Genomic DNA, 16775 nt, shown 5'->3' with positions numbered 1-16775 from the left:
GGCATTTTTGACTATGCACCTGTGGCAATGCAGAGAACACATCTGGAGAAAGAGAGGAAAATGAAGCAGGCATGTAGAATGGCTTTCCAGTTGCTGCTTTTGGATTCATGGAACCCATAAGACCTCCTGTATTAAGAGCCTTGATCAAAACAACTGCAATACTGTACCACCATGAAGGCTAAAAAATTAGTATAAACATGCTAAGAGGACTAAAGTAGGTGAGAGAGTACAGCTGATTGTAAAGCAGGTGGGATTAGGAGATACTGTTTCCTGGTGAGTTTGAGTGCCAGGCAGTGAGAACAGGAGAAAATGCTGTCTCTGTCCAAGGGAGTCATAAGTGCAAAGATAGTAAATTTTGCACAGTTGGGACATAATTCCAAGCCACATATTTGTTTAAATGATTGAATTGCTTGGATTTAGCTTCTATTTCCTTCTTTAGTTCCCTTTGAAAATGTTATACAAATAACGCCAGCTCAAAATAAATAAATAAATAAATAAAATCTGAGATAGCTTTCTTCTTTCACCTAATGGGTTGGGCTAAAAGCATTCTGTGGATTGTTTACCAAGGATCACCTGGTAAATTATAAAGATGTATGACAATGAACAAGCGTGGCCTAAAATAGACCTATGCCAGGGTGCTTTTGACTGGAGGGTCTATTTTACAGGAAAAACCTGGGAGTCCCATTGCTTTACAAGGGTGACTCATGTATTGTTAGTAATATTTCAAGGCAAGCTACTTAAAATATGTCCTGAGGACTGATACTGGAAATGATCCTGTTTTAAATATGCTTTATATTTATATATTTATGTCTACATTTAACATCTATCTACATTTGAACTCTACAGAATATAGCATTGTGAATCGAAGAACAAATTCTGAGATCAGACCTGGAATAAAAATCTTAATTGCCAGTCTTTCCTTGGGCAAGTGTTTTCATCTTCCTAAGCCAGTTCCCTCATTTGAAAAATGGAGATGATTCCTACCTCAAGGGTAATTGGAAGAATTACACTAATGTATAAGGTGCCAAGCATGTTCTATGTCACATGATAAGACTCTTTAAATAGTAGGTATTATTAATACTCTAGAAACTGTCATGTTTAGGAGAGACTGTTGGGCATGACAAATTTTGATTGAAAAGGCAGGCACCAATAGCACAGATTTCTTCCTCTCCTTTGTCATTGCTTACCTGCCTCAGGACTGATACCTCAGCTTACTGCACACCGTCACCGGAATCTCCCATTCATTTATCAAATAAGGCAATCTAAAAACTCTAGGTGTATCTTCTCATAAGGACCCGGACTGTTCAACTGGAAAGCTAAAAGTACAGGCGTGACAATTACCCTTCGACCCCCCCCCCATAGCTCACCTGCTTATTTAAATGGTGCCTCTCCCCAGGTGCCAGTTGGTAACCTTTAGGCCGAGCGCTCCGTGTGAATCGGCTGCCTGGCGCAGCTGGAGGCTCCACTTCTCGCAGGTGTCCGCGGCGCTCGGCGATCCCGGCCACCCCGAGCCCGCACCAGATGAGGGTTTAGCGTGGCGGAGGGTAGCGCCCGGAGCTCCCCGGAGTCCCAGTTAGAGGAGCCGACGGCGCCTTCCGGCCTCCGCACCTTCGCCGGGCAGCTCGGGGCCACTCGGGGCGGGTGGGGGGGCACGGATACCTGGAGGACGCCTCCAATCTCCGCGGGCGCCACGCCCGCCGCGCCCGCAGCGCTGGGAATAAGAAGAGCGCGCCAGGTCGCAGCGGTAAAACTCGGGCTCGGGCAGCGCGCCGCGGGGCCACAGTGTGTACGCAGGGCCCGGGCGACCGAGAGACCATGGACGCGCCGCGGGGCATCGGCACCTTCGTGGTGTGGGACTACGTGGTATTCGCCGGGATGCTGCTCATCTCGGCTGCCATAGGCATCTACTACGCCTTCGCGGGAGGTGGCCAACAGACCTCCAAGGACTTCTTGATGGGCGGCCGCAGAATGACTGCCGTGCCCGTGGCGCTGTCCCTCACCGCCAGCTTCATGTCTGCCGTCACCGTCCTGGGCACCCCCTCGGAGGTCTACCGTTTTGGGGCCATATTCAGCATCTTTGCCATCACCTACTTCTTTGTGGTGGTCATCAGCGCGGAGGTCTTCCTTCCCGTGTTCTACAAATTGGGAATTACCAGCACCTACGAGGTAAAGGGGGGGGGGCGCTGGGGAGGAAAAGGGGCAGGGCTTTTCAGGATCTTGGAGGGTTTTTCCTGGGGGCGGACTCACCACCGTATCCAAATCTCTCCCTGTCCAGGTCCCTCACCTCCTCTGCCCTCCCTTTTGGAGGAGAGGTGCCCAGTGAAGGCGAAGGAATCTTGGGGCTTACTCTCAGGAGCTCAGTGAAAAAGAGAGGCTTCCAAAGTAAACGGAATGATTTGGACTAGTGCTCACAAGGGCCCTTTCTGCTTTAACATCTTTGATTCGGAGTTAAGGGGAAAGATTTTAATACTCTTTATCAGAGGGAGGGCAAGTTGTTCAAGTCTCGGCCCCCCTCCTTGAAAGGAATCCCCTTGTTCCAGGTCCCCAGGCACCATTCACTTTTCCAGGATAGCTGGAGAAGAATTTGCACACTCCCCTCGGTGCCCTCCATACACACATTCCCTGGAGAGGCAGATTCCCAAATGGTTAAGGTGCTGTAACTCTTGTCTCAGTAACTGAATTTGAGACCAGATTCTACCATTTACTAGCTGGGTAACCTTGGGTGATTTATTTAACCTTTCGTGCCCATTTTTTCATCTCAAAATGAAAATGATACCAACAACTTCATCCAGTTTTTGGGAGGATTAAATGAGATGATTCAAGTGTAGCATTTAGAATAGTGTTTGGAGCAGGGTGAGTGCTGGATAAACACTGACCGTAAGTATTTGTGGTGGTAGTGGCAGAAGTGGTTGTCTTGGGGTCACTAGGAAGATTTGGCTGCAAGTTTCTTAAACAGGCCTACCTTCTCTGTATGTGGAAAGATGATTAAGGAAAACCATCTTTCCTGTTGCACAGCTCCATGGGTTATAGGTTTTCTTCAGTTGTCTACAGGAAAGGACTTTGCAAAGCTGGGGAATGTTTGGTTTAGTTTAAAGAGCTGTTGAATGGCAGTGTGGGGTTGGGGGGTGGATAAAAGCTCAGGCGAGTGAGGGGCCTGTTCAGTGCCCTCACTGGTCTCCTTTACCCAGGCACTAACCCATGAGCAACATGGACAAACTGGGCAAAGTTTCCTCTCTCACAGGTCATGATCCAGAGGGTGCTGACACTCATCCCCAGCAGCCTCCTCAGTCCTTGAGCTTAGATACTGTTTGCTCTAACCCAGAGCCACTGGAAAGGTGGTTTCCTAGTGAGGCTGGTTCAACTGGTGCCGGCTACAGGGCCTCAATGGCACAAGTGTCGGTGACAAACTGACGGGGCTGTAGTGACGCCATCTAGGGTGAGGCACCCCTGGGGCAACAGTGCCTTCCAGTCACTCCGGTCGTTATGTTTGGAAGAGTTCAGTCATCATCCCAGAAGTGAGCAGGATGGAATTTCTCTGTTTTGCTCAAAGGTAACAAACTGGCTGTCCCAGGCCAAACTCTGTTTTTGGTGCTTTTTTTTTTTTTTTTTTTTACCCTTATGGTATTCTGAAAGAAAATTAATTTAGCATTTATGATGTTGAAAAGTCAAAAAAATTCCAGATTCTAACTTCTTTTGAAAATCTAGAAGCCTGAGGGTACCTAGTCAGTTAAGCATCTGCCTTCGGCTCAGGCCATGATCCCAGGGTCCTGGGATGGAGCATACATCGGGTTCCCTGCTCAGGGGGAGCCTGCTTCTCCCTCTCCCTCTGCTGCTCCGCTTGCTTGTGCTCTCTCTCTCTATCAAATAAATAAATAAAATCTTAAAAAAACAAAAACAACAATATAGAAGACTGGTGACACTGGGCTCACATTCCCTGTGGTGCAGGACCTCCAGTTTTACGGCCATTGCTCTCACTCCCTGTTAATTTCTTTATTGAGGCCTCATCATTGTAGGTGCATGGTTACTTTCTTATGGTAGAGAAATCTTTATCTGCATTTTTGTCTTCCTTAAAAATGCAAAAGAGAAAATGGACACTGGGGCTCAGGGAGAACTTTAAAGAGCTGTTGAATGGTGGTAGGGAGTGAAGGGAGTACTTGTTTTTGAGGTAGATGTGAGAGGACAAATTTCTTAGCGGATATGAGGAATATTCCAACATTTTAATATAGGAACACCTGGCTGATCCACTGGTGTATATTACCACTGGCGTATGAGCCCTTAGGCAGTTTGAGTCCTTGAGCTCTGATCTGTAGTTAACAAACTCCAGAACTCAGAAAGGGTTTCAAGAACCTGGCAAGAGGACTTCAGTCTCCAGAGAGGAATGCTCCTCTCATAAGCACTGACCCATGCCTCCTTGGGGGCAGCAACATTAACTCAACCAGAAACAGATTTCCCACACATTTCCCGTGGCGGAGGCTGTTAGCAGGGTTCCAGCTAAAAATGGTAAAAAGTTAATGTTTACCAAATGCTTAATACGTGTGTGGCGCTGGGCTGCGTGTTTTACACACATGCATGATCGGACTCAATACTCACTCCTTATAAGGGACGTACTATGAGGGCCTCATGTTGCAGACAAAGTTAAGCTACATAAGAGAGTATCAGGCAAAGTAGACACATGCCTGGAGGCTATGAATTGGTGTCTACTGGCTGCTTCTGAAGCCTCTGGTAAGTCTGTTATACCCCCAGGCAGGGCTTAAAAGAGTGCAGAGAGAACAAAAGAAGTAGAACAGAACACCTAGAGTTGTGGGCGTGCTGGGGGTGTCCATGACTGGGGGCACTGGGGGCAGAGAAGTGAGATAACATGCTTTGTCCCTGATAGTTGGCCATAGCAAACACTTTCTTGTGAGTATTTTTTGTTTTATGCTGAGAGGTGGAACCACCTATACAGAATAAGAAGTCCAGCATTGAGTGATACCTGGTATTCTTGCTGAAATATGAAATCTCTTCCCACTTACATTTCTTTAGCTAGAATTGGCTGTTTAGAAGCATTTTTGTTATCTGTTTATCCCTGCCTTTAAAGTGTAGGCCTGATAGGTGTTTAGCCACTTCCAGACCCACAAACAAGAAGTATAATGCAGGAATCCAGTTTCATTCCCCACTTTTTCGGGATCTTTCTGGGTCCATGTAATCTGTGTGTTGGAACTGAGTTGTCCAGAGTATATGTGTGTGTGTATATATGTGTGTATATATATCTATATACATATATATGTGTGTGTATATACATATTTGTGGATTATATTTATTTGTGTATATATTATTTATATGTGTTTATTTGTGAATATATATGTATGCTTATAATTGTGAATTATATTTATCTGTGTATTTGGATACCAACTTCTTAATGTTTTAGTTTTGAATAACAGTTTATAGTATTTCCCCATCCGTTCATATCATTCAGTAGTCTCCAAACCCCTGCTATGTAAGAGGGGAAAGAAAATACTGTGATCCTCATTTTCAAGAGGAGGAGCCTAAGATCTTCAGTGACGGCCCGAAGCTTGTGCAGTCACAAGTAGGATTGGGTTGAGGGCTGGAACTCCTCCCAAAAACTATACTGTGCTGCATATTTTTTACCTGTCAGGTGTTTTGGAAGGTCCTACTATATGTCAGTGTCACCTACTCACTCAAAGCCATGGTCAATTTGCTTACTTATTTATTTGGAATAATGTAGTTGTTCCCTGCCCAGATTTGGGCATTAAATGGTCCTAGACTTGCATTGTGGCTCTGACAGCTATTAGGTTTCAACTTTGGTGTTCTCCCTGAGCCCCAGTGCCCTCCCCTCTAACAGGTAGTATGGCCTCAGGGAGTTGTTGGGAGGACAGTGTACACGGCAGGTACTCTATAACTGTTACCTGTGATTATGGAGCAAAAATATCTGGTGTTGTTTCCCCAGATTATTACTTAATGTTAGTTTTTCCTTCTTTTTTTTCTGGTATGAAGACTGTTTTCAGCTTTAAAATTCTCTCTACGTGAGTAATAATATTCAAGTTAAAGTATGTTTAAGACCCCAGCTTCCTTCCAGCTCTAAAATTCTATGATTCTAACTTTATAGTATATTATGACATAGAATACAGGAGATGAGCCAACTATATTTTAATATACAGCAGATGCCAAGGAGAGTAGGAAAAATTGACAGGGTTGTTGGCACTGAACAGAAACTGACTTAGGCCAATTTAAGTAAAAAATAATTTATTTGGGAGGATATAGGGGTAGCCCATAGAAATGAGTGAAAAGCTGAACAAATAGGCTGTGAAAGGACAGAAGCCAGGGAAGCCTCTTCAGGCCACTGTCAGAATCAGTCTGCTTTGTTTCAGTCATTTTCTGTCTTTATATTGTACCTCGGAGATCCAAATACCCATTGGAGAGAGGAGCTGATTGGCTGAGCTTGGGTCATGTGACCATCCCTGAGTCAAAAGAGGCAGGGCACCTTGATAGACAATTCCATCGCAATTGCCTACAGTGGGAAAGGGCTGATTCCCAGGTGAATAAGGGAAATGTCTGAAGTAGATGTCAAGAGAAAGGGGAGAACAGTACTTTGCTCATTTTAAAAATGCAGAATATAATCCATTTAGGTGATATTTTGGAAAAGCCAAAACTAGGGATGGAGAACAGATCAGTGATTGCCAAGATTTAGGGGTTGGGGAAGAGTTTGACCACAAATGAACAACATAACAGAGTTCTCTGAGGGTGATTGAACTGGGCTGTATGTGTTAAAATGCAATGAACTGTACTTTAAAGCAAGAGTCAATTTTGCTATATGTAAAGAAAAATAGTAGTAACATAGGAATACAGAATACAAATCACTTATGAAGTTGCTTTAAATTTCTTTTTTAAAATTTAAATCAATTTAGTTAACATATAGTGAATGTACTATTAATTTCAGTGGTAGAAGTTAGTGATTCATCAGCTGTATATAACACCTAGTGCTCATTACTTCAAGTGCCCTTCTTAATGCCCATCACCCAGTTAGTTACCCATCCCCCACCCACCTCCCCTCCAGCAACCCTCCATTTGTTTCCTGTAGTTAAGAGTCTCTTATGGCTTGCCTCCCTTTCTGTTTTTATCTTATTTTTTTTCCTTCCCTTCCCCTATGTTCATCTATTTTGTTTCTTAAATTCCACATGAGTGAAATCATATGGTATTTGTCTTTCTCTGACTGACTTATTTCAATTAGCATAATACCCTCTAGTTACATCTAAGTCGTTGCAAATGACAAGATTTCATTCTTTTTGATGACTGAAGTGGCTTTAAATTTCCAACCCCTTTACTTCTTAAGCAGCTGATTTTTTAAAAGTGTGTAAAGTTTTCATGTATTAACCATTTCTTCTTTTTTGGGGAACAGTATTTAGAGCTCCGATTTAACAAATGTGTACGTCTCTGTGGAACAGTCCTCTTCATTGTTCAAACAGTAAGTCACTCTCCATTCGTTTGCTCTACCTTTTGTTATCTAAAATGTTTTCACCAAGGTCTCTGGGCCAAGCTTATTGGTAAACGCATGAAAGATAAAAAAGAGGTGTTGAAAACAGGAGGAAACCAAAAAGGGAAAGCACTTGTCATAGTAATGAGAAGTTTCCATTCTTCATCCAGGTTGCTAGAGGCTTTTCATGGTTATTGTCACTTCATTTATATTCATCTTCCTCTTGGCAGCTGAGTGCTTTAGGGATGGGTTTGATAATGGAGGTCCAGGAAGAAGTTTTCATTCTCATCCCTATTTGTAATTCACTTCTCCAATCACAAGCTACCTAAGCATTTGCAAGAGCATAACAGAGTGCCTTCGTAATTACTTAACTTGAGTCCATTTTCTTTCTCTGTAAATGGCATAACTTAGATTGGTCATTAACGCTTCCAATGTAAAAGGAAGGAACCCTTTGGGGTCTGGTAGAGATCCTGACAAAGAACTGAACCTGGTAGCTTGCATTTACCTACTGTTCAGACCCTTTCTGGATCATTTTTAGAAATGCCTACAGAAATGAAAAGTGGGGAACACATGTTAGGATGATGGTCCATAGCCATGTTTTCAAATCTTCAGCTTGGTCAGGATAATGACTGTGGAAATCTGGTTCATTCTCGCAAAAAAGAGGAAAGCATCTCCCACTTGAAGGACTTACTTCCATTGATCTACCCATGTAATATAATCAAACATTCAAATACTATATAATTTGGCTTTTTTCATAATATGTTTTTGTAGAGTAAACATAGAATCATAGAGAATCATAGAATCATAATACATTTTTATAGAATAAGTCACATACAATATATATATTTGAAAGATCAAACGCAGTGAAAATGATGTTCTAAGGAAGGCACATATTGTGTGGTGCACTGGGTGTTATATGCAAATAATGAATCATGGAACACTACATTAGAAACTAAGGATGTACTGTATGGTGATTAACATAACATAATAAAAAATTATTATAAAAAAATAAAAAATAAAATTTACACGAAGTTTAAATCAAATAAAAAATACATATCTGTAAAATTATTTTTACTACAAAGAAAATTAAATTTTATATCTGAGTATGAGATCTTAAAAAAAAAAGAAAGTGATGTTCTGAGAAAAAAGACCATTTTATCGTACTATTGTACCCCAGATTAATAAATATTTGTTAGATGTATGAGTGAAAAATAATATATAGAAAAGATGGAATATGGTTTTTGCTGGCTTTCAGGATTTTTTTAGTGCAAATTTATACTTTTGTTTAATTAATGAGCATGCAAACTTTTTAAAACCAGTTTCCAAAATTTTCACTGGTTTCCTAGTTAATTATACAGTGATTAATGATAGTTTGAAAGCATATGAATGAGAGGCCATCTCCTTTTGAATTTGTTTTCTTTGTTTGTTTGTTTGTTTGTTTCTTTCTTTCTTTCTTTCTTTCTTTCTTTCTTTCAGTTGTTTAGATTGAGGAGAATTGATTTGGAACTTGAGGTGATGGATCAGTGACTATCTGCACTAAGCAGCATGTGAAAAGTCCATAATTTTAACACAATTGGTCATAAAAGATTTTTGTAACCTATGACCACACCACAAACAGAAAAGGAGAATCAACTTAAATAAAGATTTAAAAAACATTTTCAAGTTACAAACACATTTTATTAAGTATATTGAAACTACTGTTTTAATTCATTGTTGAATTTATAGAAAAAATTGATATTTTATGATTCATACTGTTTATTTGGTTTCTTTTTTCCCATAGATTCTGTATACTGGAATTGTTATTTATGCCCCTGCCCTGGCTTTGAATCAAGGTACATTTTAGAGTTCCCAATTATGTCACTCACATTTTGGGGTTCATTCTCTCTTTGGGGAGATGGGGAGATGGGGAGATGGAGGAATGTTTCCAGTAACCTGCATCAGCTTGAGGGGAGCAAGATGAGCTTACTGTTTAGCAGCTTCTTTGCGTTCCTGGGTCGATAGCTCCAAAAGATCTATGATTAATAGAAGAGCAGACCTCCCTGAAGTGCCAACCTGCCAAGCTCCATTCCTTCAGAATGCATGCCCCCTATGGTCTAAATCATGAATAGCTTGTACTTTCTTCCTTGGTGGCTGTAATTCGGAGCCCATAGTCAGGAGTCTTCTGTGTTACTCAGCTCAGTTCCACTGTAAAATATGGCAGGGGGAGAACTTTTTTTATTCCCATTTCTAATGTAGTCCAAAATGCGATAGAAGGAGATCTGTGTGATTTGAAATATCAGCTTGCTCCTAGTGACAAAATGAAAGATGACTCTGGTGTCCTTTTAAACAAATATATGAATATGATGCTGATTGACATACTCCTGGACTCTTTGGTTTTAGGCAGATAAAAGCCATGAAACTGGAATAGTTTACTGAGGCAAAGGTGCCTGTTAGTCATATCTTCAAAAGGCTTTCGGAGAACCCAACATCCTTTGAATTCTTATCAATTAGATGTGAGTTTATCACTAAAGCTTCCTTATGAAATGTACAAGTGGACTCTGACAGGAAAAATGTGATGCATTTCCTGGAGTTAATATAAAATGGAAAAGCCCTGCTAAATCCACACTCTAATTTCTTGCTTTCATGGTAGATAGATAGTAATTATTACCTAAGTTTATAAAGTACAACAGTATCATTACGAAGAATTCCATTATATAACATGCTCTTGAATTCTGAATGCCACGCATGTTCCATGTCAATATTACCAACATCATGAATGCGTCATGTGTTGTATAAAGAGCTGAGCTATAAACTTCATAAGTTACCTATTCGCTGTAAGTATAATTAAAGATGTGGCTTTAGGGTTTGAAAGTACAGTTCTGGCCTTCCATCTATGAAGAAATCAAGGACTCTGCTCTTATCATTTTATTGGGCTATTACCTAGGAATTAGGACCCTGCATTTTGACCACTTGAATATCACAGTACTTTACTGTGACCAAGGATAAATATAAATACTTGGTGAGCAACGGACACTCCGTAGAAACTTGTTTAAGTGAAATGGATCTTAATATTCTCTAGGTACAATCATTTCCTTTTTACCTTTTTTAAAAACATATATATAGAAAACTTCAAACATATACTAGAAACAAGAGAACAGTATATTGAACTCTGATGTACCCTTAACTCTACAGTAAAAATGATCAACTCTTGGTTCAATTCACTCTGTTTTCCTCACTAGGTTATTTTGGTATAAGTCTGAAGTATTTCATAATTTCATCTGAATTCAATGTCTTTTAAAAATAAGGACGTGCTAATTTTTTCACTGAGTTATATTGACATATAACATTGTATTATATTATAATGATTCAAGATGTGTATGTATTGCAAAATGACCACCACAATGTCTAGTTAACATCTGCCTCCATACATAGTAACAAAAGTTCTTTTCTAGTGATGAGAGCTTTTAATATTTACTCTCTTGGCAACTTTCAAACATACAGGATTATTAATTATAGTCACCATGCTGTACATTACATCTCCATGGTTTATGTATTTTATAACTGGAAGTTCGTACCAGGATGTTATACAATTATACCATATTCATATCTAAAATATTAACATTATTTTTAAAAATATCAATATGAAGTCAATGTTCAGAATTCCCTGATTTTTTTTCAGTTTTGGTTAGAATCAGGATTCCAGTAAGTTTATGTAATTGCAATTAGTTGATTTGTCTCTTAAGTTTCTCTTTCTTGCTTTTTAATTTTTTTTTTTTTAAGTAGTCTCCATACCTAGCATGGAGCTCAATGCAGGGCTTAAACTCACAACCCTGAGATCAAGACCTGAGCTGAGATCAAGAGTTAGACGCTTAACTAATTGAGCCATCCAGGAGCCCCTCTTGCTTTTTAAAATTAAAAACTATTTTTGTTGATGGGGCGCCTGGGTGGCTCAGTCGTTAGGCACCTGCCTTGGGCTCAGGGTGTGATCTCGGCGTTATGGGATCGAGCCCCGCATCAGGCTCCTCCACTGGAAGCCAGCTTCTTCCTCTCCTACTCCCCCTGCTTGTGTTCCCTCTCTCTCTGGCTATCTCTCTCTGTCAAATAAATAAATAAAATCTTTAAAAAAATTTTTTTTTGTTGAAATACAGCTTATACATCATAAAATGTACAGAAATTAAGTGTATAGTTAGACAAGTTTTAACAATTGTACAGCATTTTGTGACCACCACCCAAGTCAAGATACAGACTATTTTCACCATCTAACCCTAGAAGATTTTCTTGTGCTTCTTTCAAATAAATTCCCCCGCCAACCCAAGCTGCTACTTTCTGATTTTTATCACCATAAATTAGTTTTCCCTGTTCTTAGATTTTATATAAATGGAATCAAATAGTGGCTTTTTTGTAACTGGTTTATTTTGCCCAACAAAATGTTTCTGAGTTTCATTCATTTTGCTACATGTTTCAGTAGTTTGTTCCTGTTTATTGCTAGTATTTCATCATCTGTATCTCTACAGTCTGTTTATTCATCAACAACATTGGGTTGTTTCCAGTTTTAGACTACTATGAATTAAGACTACTAAAATCATTCTTGTACAGGTTTTGTTTTGTCTTGCTTTGCTTTTTTTTAAAATTCATTTGCATTTGTCACAACCTTTTAAAGCAGAATGTGACTTGAACACTACATTTCCACTCACAAAACTTGCTGAGTTACTTTTTGAACGCTTTACAACAGTCCTAAATAGGCTTATTATTTCGCTACTCTAAACGATGCTCTTCTTTGGAAAACAAGCCCTGTGGATAGTTATTCCCATCAAGTTAGTTCAGTTTAACATACTAGTTTCTAGATGCCTGGTACATGCAGTTGATAACCACAGGGGATAGGAGATTTAAAAAGCAGATCCTAGAAAGTGAAAGTTGTTTTAACCAATATTTTTCTTTTAAACATCAAAGTATAGCTCAGAATACTTCAGTGACAAGAAATTTGGTCTTACTAAGGAATCTGTTTGATTGCTAAACACTTTAGACCACACAGTTAACATTAGGTTACAGTACATCTTACAACAAATGTTACCTCGTTCCGTTAAAATAAGCCAGTGTGGAACTAGGAATGAAAAACTAGCTGGGCTTTAGTTCCTAAATATCACAGCATCACACTCAGAAAGAAATCTTATCTTCCCCTTAAATAGTTCTTGTCACGTCATATAGATTTTTAAAATGTTAACAAAAATAAAGAAAAACATCCTTGAAAATATATTACCAGAAGGAATAAAGTATTGAATACATGTACCAATAATTCTTGGAGCAGAATTTAGTCTGCTTCTTCCATGCATGATGTGTTGTCATCCCCTTTGAGGGGCAGCATCTCTTTGGTTATGGCAGCATTGCTGTCATCAGCAGTAGTGTCATCTCCATCAATACCACGACCAAGTTTGATCATCCTGTAGATCCTGGTAGCTTGTGTCTGGGGATTTGCTTTTGACACCTATTTTCATCTCTTTTGGGTGAATACCTGGAAGCAGTGTAGTTAAACATACACCTATTATAACCCAGTATAGGGCAGATGCATGTACAAAATTTAAGAGAAACTGGAAAATAATTTTTCTAAATGGTTGTACCATTTTACACGCCCACTCCACAATGTATGCATGTCCAGGTTACTCCAGTTGTGCTTCTGCCCTGGCTTTGAATCAAGGTACATCTTAAGGTTACCAATTATGTATGTCACTTACATTTGGGGCTAACTTATTATATAGGAAAACAACTGACTTTTGTATATTAACCTTGCATCCTACAACCTTGGTATAATCACTTACTAGTTCCAGGAGTGTTTTCTTTTTTACATCAATGATCATGTCATCTGTGAACAAAGAGAGTTTTATTTCTTCTTTCCCAATCTGTATACCTTTTATTTTCTTTCTTGCCTTATTGCATTAGCAAGGACTTCCAGTACAATGTTAAAAAGGAGCAGTGAGAAGGAACATCCTTTTCTTGGACCTGATCTTAGTGGGAGAGCTTTGAGTCTCTCAGTCTTAAGTAGCATGTTAGCTGCAGGATTTTTGTAGATAGTCTATCAGCTTGAGAAAGTTCCCCTCTATTCCTAGTTTACTGAGAGTTTTTATGATGAATGGATGTTGCATTTTGTCAAATGCTTTTTCTGCGTCTTTAGATATGATCATGTGATATTTCTTTTTTAGTGTGTTAATATGATAGATTCCATTAATTGATTTTTAAATGTTGAACCTTAGCCTTGCATACCTGGGATAAATCCCTCTTGGTTATGGTGTATAATTCTTTTTATACTCTTTCAGATTCAATTTGCTAATCTTCAGTTTGTTGAGGATTTTTGCAAATATGTTCATGAGAAATATTGGTTTGTAGTTTTCTTGTAATGTCTTTATCTGGTTTTGGTATTAGAGCAATCCTGGCTTCATAGAATGAGTTAGGAAGTATCTGCTTCTATTCCTTGAAAGAGATTCAGGAGAATTGGTGTAATTTCTTCCTTAAATTAATAGAAATTACCAGTCAACCCACCTGGGCCTAGAGCTTTCTCTTTTGGAAGGTTTTTAATTATTGATTCAATTTCGTTAATAGATCTAGGCCTATTTAGATAATCTAGTTCTCCTTACATGAGTGTGTTGGCCCATTGAGTCTTTCAAGGAATTGGTCCATTTTACATAGATTATTACGTATGTGGGCAGAGTTTATTATCCTTCCATTTAAAAAGAATATCACATGCCCCTCCACTTATTAGCTAAATGGTAGCAAATTTTACAACTTTTCTCTTTCTTGGTCTCATTTTAGGAACATGCACAACTTGTCTTTCAAGGACTGGTAGAATAGTGTGTTTATTTGAATCACGATGACACATACTCTGTGACCCCATTCAGTCTGGATAACTACCTCACACTATCAAGTTGTTTCCTAGCTTCATTGCAATATAAATGCTTTTTCATGTATTTGATTTAGGCAATGTTGGCTCTAGGAATGCTCTCTGAGGGTAGAAACCAGTTCCGTTGAACTTAACAAATAAAATTTTAAACTTCATGGGGACATTTTATGAGATTTGGACCTAGTTTTAGGCAAGAGTAGAGAATAGGTAGAAAGATAGGTGCCCCATAAATGATATAGCTTTCTACTGATGATTTTTGAGAATTTTTATGATGCATGTTTCACAGTCATGCCTGCATTTTCTTTTCTTTTTCTGTTTACAGTCACAGGATTTGATCTGTGGGGTGCAGTAGTGGCAACAGGGGTGGTCTGTACATTCTACTGCACACTGGTATGTCAAAAACGTTATTTCCTCTTTCACTCTACCAACTGTTTTGCAAAGTTGACAATTCCAATAATTGTGTTCTGCAAACTAGGTTGTTCATATGTCCTCTCCTACTCCTACTTCCCACAGTGTAACTTTTTATAGGAAATATTCCATCTGGGGAAATATTTGATTCTTTATAGAACATTGATCATAACTGAAACTTTTTTCTTTTACTTGAGCCATTGCAGTGGTCCTGAGACTTGTCTCCTAATTCATCCTTACTATTGCTAAATTATTATATTTGTGCTCATATTATTCCTCAGCTTAGAAAACTAAGATAACTTCCCATTGCTTATAGGCAGGAATCACAGCCAAAATGTGTAACACCAGATAGTATGGACACTGATAATATTATGGATGCTAGTCCCTAGCAGTGGTGCAACTCTTGTGGCATATCTGACATACTAGGTCTTAAGACTTTAGTGGACTTTTTAGAAGATGGAGATCTCAGGAAGGGGATGGTTCAGACAAGGACATAGGAACTAGAGTGAGACACTTGGGAAGTTTTTGGCAGTGGCTAGTACAAAACACTTTTTTAGTATTTCAACAGCTGGTATGCCCTTCTATGAGCATACTTGATTGGATATCAGCCCTGCCTGTAGGATAAAATCTATGATATTGCCTTTTGTAATTTCACTCTGAATTTTCTTCCCAGCAATCTTCCTATACCATTTCATTTTGCTCCAAAATATATATCTGGCCAAACTCAACACGTCATGGACTTTGACTTCTTTATCCTTTTGCCCATGCTGTTTTTTTTTCTGGGAAGACCTCCCATCTTTGCTTCTGTCTGAAGGCTTGGCTTAAATCACACCTTCTCTTGAAGGTTCTTCCAACCTTACTGTCTACCATCTTGAATGTATTCGTTAGCCAAGATCTATGTTTTCATTATTTTTGTCCAGTATAGTATATAAGCAAGTAGGTGACTAATAATGTCTGATAAAAGCATTAATCCATAACACTTTTCCCTCAAAGGGTGGTCTTAAAGCGGTTATCTGGACAGATGTTTTTCAAGTTGGGATCATGGTGGCTGGATTTGCATCTGTGATTATACAGGCTACAGTGATTCAAGGTGGAATCAACACTATTGTAAATGATTGCTATAATGGTGGAAGATTAAACTTCTGGAAGTAAGTTGCTATTTATCTCTTGGTCAATAGAATACTCCTTTTGTTTTTTTTTCTGCAAAAATAATCTCATTATTGAAGTAGCAGATTTACATTAGAAATCAAATAGATGGCTAAGAATGTGGTACAAAATATTGAAGCTGTTAAGTTAATGTGTGAGGGGTTCCCATCAGGTCTTTCAGGGGTTAAAGCAGTCAGATGGTTTCTTAGTTACATGGAATATAGGATAGTGCTTCCTCCTGAGAAAGGATTGATAGCAAAAGAGTGTTTTTCTCCCAGATATTAAAATCTGGAATTGGTCAAAGGGTGGGGTAGGAAATTAGGGAAGAGATAGTGGAGAAATAAGAAAAGGAAACCTCTTAAGAGAAAAAGACTAAAGGACCAAGCTGTCATTTTGATGGTTCTTTGTTTCAAGCAGCCTAGAGAATTTTTCTATTGATATTGCCCTGGCAATATATAGAATATTATTACTGTATTTCATAATTGTATATATGTATAAATATTTTATAATATCCTATATTATTTCTAGAGGATTGACTAGAAAAGTTATGACTAATGCCTCAAGTGTCAGTATATTGTATGATATAGCATATCTTAAACAGCTGTTTAATTTTCCTAGACAAAGATCAATGGAGAAACTAGATATTTCATCACAAATATACCACACAACTTAGGAGAATATTTAAAACACTTTCCACTGTGGATCAGTAGTGTCGTTCTTGTTATCATGTTCAATGTGGGGAGGGGCTCATTTTGACATGAACTGGCTTATTTCCTCTTTAAGCAGTTCTACTTTGAGCCAGGCAAGCTGAAATCACCGGCAAGAAGAAAGAAAAAACATTTCTTACTTGGTGACTCTCTTCTAGTTTTCTGAAAATGGTGC

The 16775-nt window shown here is 39.0% G+C and overlaps 1 protein-coding gene across 1 annotated transcript in view; it reads left to right on the top strand.

Moving 5' to 3' along the window:
• The first annotated feature begins 1764 nt into the window (after positions 1-1764).
• SLC5A8 (solute carrier family 5 member 8) overlaps positions 1765-16775 on the top strand; it is a 65145-nt gene continuing 50134 nt past the window's right edge. The window contains exons 1-5 of the mRNA XM_034643673.1: positions 1765-2166; positions 7397-7462; positions 9252-9303; positions 14662-14729; positions 15741-15895. Of these exons, the coding sequence (XP_034499564.1) occupies positions 1816-2166; positions 7397-7462; positions 9252-9303; positions 14662-14729; positions 15741-15895 (692 nt within the window). The 5' untranslated portion in view covers positions 1765-1815. The remainder of the gene's footprint in view (positions 2167-7396; positions 7463-9251; positions 9304-14661; positions 14730-15740; positions 15896-16775) is intronic.

This window comes from Ailuropoda melanoleuca, chromosome 15 (genome assembly GCF_002007445.2).
Source record: "Ailuropoda melanoleuca isolate Jingjing chromosome 15, ASM200744v2, whole genome shotgun sequence".
NCBI classification, from domain to species: Eukaryota; Metazoa; Chordata; class Mammalia; order Carnivora; family Ursidae; genus Ailuropoda; species Ailuropoda melanoleuca.
This window is presented reverse-complemented; position numbering and strand designations above follow the sequence as displayed.